Here is a 7,309-nt window from a genome sequence, read left to right on the forward strand (position 1 = left end):
AGTGAGGGGTTGGGGGTGGAGGGCACGGAGGATTGGGCAAGATGAAGAGAGGCAAAACTGAGTACCTGAAGTGTGGGGCTGGTAAAGGGGCCTTCAGGCAACAACCCAGACCTGCGGAGGCCCCGAGACTGCTTTGGACCCCTAGACAGGCTGTGGCAGCCGCAGCCGCACCCATACCAGGAATCCCCCACCAGTGCCCGCCAGGGCGGTGCCAAGGTCAGGCCTCCCCTTCCCAGAACCACAGCTGCAGCTGGGCCTCTGGCCTCCTGGGAAGCCCAGCGGGAGGGAAGGCCTGAGGTCACACTGTGGGATGAGGTCACCTGCTGGCTCCACCCAGAGCCCCGGACCCCTTAGCCCATTCAGCAAGTTCCAACTTCATCCCCCCAAGTTCTCCGCTGGATGGGGATGCCAGTGGAGCACAGAGTGGCCGCCAGGGGGCGCCTTAGGGCAAGTGGTGGGGGTTGTGCCTGGGCGGGTCTCTGTTCCTGGAATGGGGCAGGAGGGAGAAGGAGGAGCCAGCGGAAGGGGACGGTGTGTGGGCTGGCCAGCCCTGGACGAAAGAAGAGGGCCCCTCCAGGCCAGTCTGGGCACCCTGGGACAGCGGCTGCAGGTAGGCAGAGGCGCTGCCAGTGCCCACCCAGGTGGCCTTTCCCTCCATCCGGCCCTTCCCGCCTTCCTATAACCTTCCCTCCACCTCCCTCAACTCCCGGCCTCCCCACCCTTTTACTGCCCTCAGATCTCTCTCCCCAAACCCTGACCCTTTCCTGTACCCCAAGCCCGTCCCTCTCTCCATAACTCAGCCATCAGCAGGGGCAGATGACTGGTGGCCTGGTTGCTGCAGCTCCCAGGATCAGTTCTGCCCTCCCCCCAAACGCCAGCCTCGTCAGTGCTCCAGGGCACCTCCAGCAGTAACAGGTGGTTGCGGCAGGTGGCAGCCAGTCCCTGGGTGAGCCAAGGTCTCTTCCCCAGCCGGGCATGGCCGACTCTGCACAGGCCCAGAAGCTGGTGTACCTGGTCACAGGGGGCTGCGGCTTCCTGGGAGAGCACGTGGTGCGAATGCTGCTGCAGCGGGAGCCCCGGCTTGGGGAGCTGCGGGTCTTTGACCGACACCTGGGTCCCTGGCTGGAGGAGCTGAAGACAGGTTCGTGTTGGGGGAGCTTGTGGCGGAGAGGGTGTGGACGCTGCTTCCCCATCCCTTCCAAAGCTGGGATCCCCACCCCTGCAGTGGAACAGATGATGCTAGTTTCTGTCCACATGGATGGGACGAGTGAGTCACATTGGGAACGTGACTCCAGAGTGGAAGATGAACCCAGTTTCTGGCCTCTGGCCCCAGCTCTGACATGGCCTGTGTCCTCCAACCCCGGCCAGGGCCTGTGAGGGTGACTGCCATCCAGGGGGATGTGACCGAGGCCCATGAGGTGGCAGCAGCTGTGGCCGGAGCCCATGTGGTCATCCACACCGCTGGGCTGGTAGACGTGTTTGGCAGGGCCAGTCCTGAGACCATCCATGAGGTCAACGTGCAGGGTGAGGAGCCCTGGATACTCCTGGCCATCTTGCTTGTTTGTTCCCCACTCTGTCTTTGGCCTTGACCTCCTGTGACTCCCCTGGGACAAGCTGTCCTATTGACAGCCCTGCCCCCGCCTCCCCTGACCTGTTGTGGTTTTTCCTGGACCTGGGATGGGGAGGAGGAAGATGCAGAGAGGGAGGAAGCTGCAGCCTGGATACACCCCCTCCTCTGCCAGGCACCCGGAACGTGATCCAGGCTTGTGTGCAGACTGGAACACGGTTCCTGGTCTACACCAGCAGCATGGAAGTCGTGGGGCCTAACACCAAAGGTCACCCCTTCTACAGGTGAGTGGCAGGCCCTCCTGTCCTCTAAGAGCCCATTTCCCTCAGCATTGAGTCTTCCTTCTCCTCCCACCAGGGGCAACGAAGACACCCTATACGAAGCAGTGCACAGGCACCCCTATCCTTGCAGCAAGGCCCTGGCTGAGCGGCTGGTCCTAGAGGCCAATGGGAGGGAGGTGAGCCCAGAAATAGGAGGCGCAGAGATGGGGCTCCTGCCCTGTACACCCCCTTACCCCGCCAGCCCAGGGAGGCTGGGGCTGAGAGCGAGCTGTCAGGTCTCAGGTCTCAGCAGTGCCTGCCTTTGCCACCAGGTCCATGGGGGGCTGCCCCTGGTGACGTGTGCCCTTCGTCCCACGGGCATCTACGGTGAAGGCCACCAGATCATGAGGGACTTCTACCGCCAGGGTCTGCGCCTGGGAGGTTGGCTCTTCCGGGCCATCCCGGCCTCTGTGGAGCATGGCCGGGTCTACGTGGGTGAGGACTGGGCTAGGCAGGGGGAGGCTGAGAACATGACAGGAGCACTTGCTCTAGAAGGGGGCGGGACCCATATGACCCTGGGAGAGAAGTGTGGACTCTGACTAGAAAAATGTGGTCTATACATGGGCCAAGGTAGACTGTGATTATGTGGGGAAAGCCTGTGATTATGTGTCTACACAGCCTGCAGAGAATACAGGATCCATGCAAGTTGGGACATTAAAAAGTGTATCATAGGCTACAAAGATTGCAGCTGCGGGAGCAGCCATTCCCCAGGAGAGGAGAGGAGAGGGACAGTGTCTACACAGCACCAAAAGGGCTGGGTTCAGTGGCTCACACCTATAATCCCAGCACTTTGGGAGGCTGAGGCGGGAGGACAGCCTGAGCCCAGGAGTTGGAGGCTGCAGTGAGCTATGACCACACCAACTGGACTCCAGCCTGGGCGACAGAGAAAGACCCTATCTCTAAAACTAAAAAGGGAGTAGCACCTACAGAGGGAATAATGTCACCTGCCGCTCCATCCTGCAGTCCCCAAGCCCCTCAGGGCCCACCCCACAAGTCCTGGCTTCTCCATCCTCTCCCCAGGTTCTTTGCAGATGCAGGCGGGCCCAGGAGAGCAAGTGACTACCAGGGCGAGGGAAACGGCAGCCTTTCCCAGGCTGCTATGGGGATGTGGGTGGCAACTACCTGGACCCAAAGAGGGGGTGGCCCAGGAGAGCAGCCTCGATGTGGTGTCACAATGGCGCTCAGGGGTGTGTCCGCCTCTCTTCTGCCACCGGCAGGCAATGTGGCCTGGATGCATGTGCTGGCAGCCCGGGAACTGGAGCGGCGGGCAGCCCTGATGGGCGGCCAGGTGTACTTCTGCTACGACGGATCACCCTACAAGAGCTACGAGGACTTCAACATGGAATTCCTGGGCCCCTGTGGACTGCAGCTGGTGGGTGCCCGCCCACTGCTGCCCTACTGGCTGCTGGTGTTCCTCGCTGCCCTCAATGCCCTGCTGCAGTGGCTGCTGCGGCCGCTGGTGCTCTACGCGCCCCTGCTGAACCCCTACACGCTGGCCGTGGCCAACACCACCTTCACTGTCAGCACCGACAAGGCTCAGCGCCATTTTGGCTATGAGCCCCTGTTCTCATGGGAGGATAGCCGGACCCGCACCATTCTCTGGGTACAGGCCGCTGGGAGTTCAGCCCAGTGACGGCGGGGCTGGGGCCTGGAGGCCCATCATGGCACATCCACCCAGGTCCTGAGCCCTCACAACCTGGACGGGGAAGGGACGGCTGCATTCCAGAGCAGGAGGTAGGGCTCTGGGGCCAGAATGGCTGTCCTAGAGCCCTCCACTTTTTTTTTTTTTTTTTTTTTTGAGACAGGGTCTTGCTCTGTCACCCAGACTGGAGTGCAGTGGCGTGATCATAACTCACTGCACCCTCAACCTCCTGGGTTCAAGTGATCCTCCTGCCTCAGCCTCCTGAATAGCTGGGACCACAGGTGCACACCACCACACCTGGCTTTTTTTTTTTTTTTTGGTAGAGACAGGGTCTCACTATATTGTCCAGGCTGGTCTTGAACTCCTAGGCTCAAGTGATCTTTCCACCTGGGCCTCCCAAAGCGCTGGAACTACAGGTGTGAGCCACCGTGCCCGGCCCAAGCCCTCCACATCATCAATCCAGGAGCCTTGAGTCTGTGTTTTGTCCTGACGCCTCGAAGTCCTAGGGCTGTCAGGATACAAGGGCAGGGTTTGGGGACAGAGTGTCCTTCCTCTGTCCTCTCACCCCGGTCCTGATGGCCACTTGGTGAGGGTCGGTGCCCTGGCGACCTGCCCGGGCTCTCTTCTGGCTTTCTGAGCAGGAAGCGAGCAGAGGCTCCACAGGCTCACGCTGCTCTCCTGACATCCACGCATGACCTTCAGGCCTCAGTGCAGAGTGCAGAGGCGGCTCTGGTTCCTCCAGCCACCTCAGTCCCTCTTTGGGAGGTGATGTTCCCATTGTTTTTCAAAGGCCTCACCTTCAAGCGTCTGTCTTAGAATTCCCCTCTGGAGGGCTGCGGCCTCCCTGTGCTTTCACTTCCCACCTCTCTACCCAAGTTCCTTCCCCGCACATCGCCAGCCCCAGGCCTGGGGATGTCCCAGATGCTGTACCTGGCTGCGCCCAGATTAAAAGCCTCATCCACGACTGTGTCCATCTGTTTGTCCAGCTCTCCCTCCCGCCCCCCGCACCCCGTGTCCGCCTCCCCACGGCGCCCATCCCACGTGGGGACAGAAGGAAGTGAGCACACAGCACGCCCGCTGTTGGATTGGTTGCTATTTCTCCCGTCCCACAGGGCCCGACCTGGCCCGGGGTGGGGTGGGGGGCTCTGGGGACAGGACATGCAGGGCGGAAGGGGGGGCGGGGGCAGGATTTTCCTGTGTTTTATCCATTTGCAAGTTGGTCACCAATAGAGAGAAATGGGACTCTGAGGGCTAACAGGAGAGGGCGGCCTGGCTCTGGGCCCCAGCCAGGCCCCAGGAGTCCTGTCCCCTCTGGGGAGGGGAGGGAGAGAGCTCTAGAAACCAACGGAGAAACAGAGAAGGGGGCAGGGGCTCATGTCAGCAAACACAGCTACATCACGTGACACGCCAGCGACACAGAAACACACGCCAACGCACACGGCTGCACAGCGGGCAGGGGCGGTTAGGGGAAAGGGAGCCGGGGGCCACCCATCTTGTCCTCTGCGGGGCGGGCTGGGGGGCAGGGTGAATGCATAGAACACGTCATGTGTACACGCTCAGGGCGTGGCAAGAGCGTGCGACCCACGGGCACATGGGATGGACACGCAGTGTGCTTCATGAGGGACGGGAACAGGGAGGAGGGGGAGGAGGAGCACTGAGCCCTGGCCAGGCCCGGGACCACCCGCAGGGCACACGTGGGGCACACGTGGGCTCGATGGTTGTAGGCGCCTGGGCAGGCGGCACACATTTGTCCGAGAACATGCAAAAGACACCAGCCCCCAGACAACACACCAGGACGCACACAGACAGCAGCCGACAAGCAGACACATCATAGGATGCGGGGGACGCGTAGGAAGTCAGGGCACAGCAGACCCTTGGAGATCCCCTGGTCCACCTGAGGCCCAGAGAGGGGCAGCTGTGGGCCCAATGCCACTCCAGGCGGTGGGAGCGGTGCCCCAGCCATGCTGCAACCCTTCTCCTGTGGCCCCAAGGCCGTGGGACTTCCAGAAACACCTGGGCTGAATGGGGGTCCTGTCCAGCCAGGCAGAAGAGGGGACTGGGGGCTGGGGTCTGCTCTGGCATCTCCCAGGCAGCCCGAGATGGGAACAGGAAGGCTGTGGCCAGACTTGGGGCAGACTTCCTGTCCTGCAGAGGGTGGTTCTGGGAAGGGACAAGCAGGCCCCCAGCTCAGGACAGCCCACCCGGGGTTACGCACATGGCCATACTGACACGCACACAGGACGGGGGAGAGCTCGGCTGTCTGAGCTGGAGTAGAGGCGGAGGGGTACTGTGTTCTGGGAGGTCACATCTATATGGCCACACACACACACAATGTACACACACACACAATGCACACACACACAATGTACACACACAATGTATACACACAATGCACACACACAATGTACACACACAATGCACACACACAATGCACAAACACACACACAAATGTACACACACAATGTACACACACACAATGCACACACAAATGCACACACACAATGCACACACACACAAATGTATACACACAATGTACACACACACACAATGCACACACACACAATGTACACACACACACAATGTACACACACACAAATGTACACACAAGTATGCTTCACATGACCTGGGACCCCGGGGTCCACACACACACACTGAGTCCCTCGCCTGTGCACACATAAGCCCCATGCCAGGGCACGGCACATTTGTGTACTTGTGTGTTCACCTTTCATGTTCCTGGGCCACAGAGCAGGGGCCTCTAACACTGTCCTTTCTCCCACACACCACCTACCTGCCACCAAACCCACAAACTGTGCCTGTGCTGGCAACACAACAGGGGAGGTGCTAGCCCCTTCCTCGCAGCAGAAACCCAGGCCTGTGTAGCCCTCAGTCGCACCCTGGTGTGGGCAGCAGCCTGAGGGTTCAGCAGGAGAAGTGTCAGGGATGGGGCTCGGGACCCAGCCCACCCTGAGTGGCCACTGCCACACTGGCCACTCCAGTACGTCTGAAATAAACAGTTCCCCAAACCCAAGTTCCCTGAGGCAGAGCCCAGAGCATCCGATGGGGCAGTGGGGGACACACAGTCCTCTCCCGGGTGCAAGGCGGGTGTGTGAGGAAGGGGTCGTGTCCTGATCTTTGATCTGTGCAGGGAAGTCCTTGGCATTTTGCCTTATCAGTAACATTCCTACAAGTAGCCCTTTCCTTCCAGGAGGCATTCGTGTGGTCCCTGCACCCATGCCAGCATGCATGGTTTGTGCCTGGTGTGGCCCCTGCCTGGGGCCACCTCAGCCTTGCCATGTGTGAGCACACTGAGGGGTACCAGCTTCCAGGGGCTCGGGGCTATGCTGGGCAGAGACACGGCGGAAGATGAGGATCTGGGTGTGAGCGTGCAGAGCCCTGAGGCCAGGCAGGCAGGAAGCTCTGGCTGCACAATGATGTAGCCATGTGTGTGGCCACACGGGCACTGGGCAGCGCCTCTGGGGAGAGGGGCGGGGCAAGGACAACTGGAGAGACAAACCCAGATGGGGCCACATCCTTAGAAGTGTGTGCATACGCACATGTGTCTGTGAGTGTAACACGCACGGCAGAAACACACCACGTAGGCCAGGCGTGGTGGCTTAGGCCTGTAATGCCAGCACTGAGGGAGACCAAGGCAGGAGGATCACCTGAGGTCAGGAGTTCGAGATCAGCCTGGCCAACATGTCAAAACCTCATCTCTACTAAAATACAAAAATTAGCCGGGCGTGATGGCAGGTCCCTGTAATCCCAGCTACTTGGGAGGCT

At 60.4% G+C, this 7,309-nt stretch overlaps 2 protein-coding genes across 2 annotated transcripts; one reads left to right on the forward strand and one right to left on the reverse strand.

Moving 5' to 3' along the window:
- The first annotated feature begins 148 nt into the window (after positions 1 to 148).
- Positions 149 to 4,493, forward strand: HSD3B7 (hydroxy-delta-5-steroid dehydrogenase, 3 beta- and steroid delta-isomerase 7). The gene is made up of 7 exons (XM_007990382.3): positions 149 to 610; positions 970 to 1,141; positions 1,369 to 1,524; positions 1,743 to 1,851; positions 1,925 to 2,024; positions 2,160 to 2,322; positions 3,105 to 4,493. Exons 1-7 carry the CDS (start codon positions 311 to 313, stop codon positions 3,518 to 3,520), a joined length of 1,416 nt encoding a protein of 471 aa, XP_007988573.2. The 5' UTR covers positions 149 to 310; the 3' UTR covers positions 3,521 to 4,493.
- On the reverse strand, positions 4,325 to 6,780 carry LOC140711670 (uncharacterized). Its single transcript, XM_073015316.1, has one exon. It carries the CDS (start codon positions 6,772 to 6,774, stop codon positions 5,737 to 5,739), a length of 1,038 nt encoding a protein of 345 aa, XP_072871417.1. The 5' UTR covers positions 6,775 to 6,780; the 3' UTR covers positions 4,325 to 5,736.
- Positions 6,781 to 7,309: the final 529 nt, after the last annotated feature.

Source organism: Chlorocebus sabaeus, chromosome 5 (assembly GCF_047675955.1).
Source record: "Chlorocebus sabaeus isolate Y175 chromosome 5, mChlSab1.0.hap1, whole genome shotgun sequence".
NCBI lineage: Eukaryota > Metazoa > Chordata > Mammalia > Primates > Cercopithecidae > Chlorocebus > Chlorocebus sabaeus.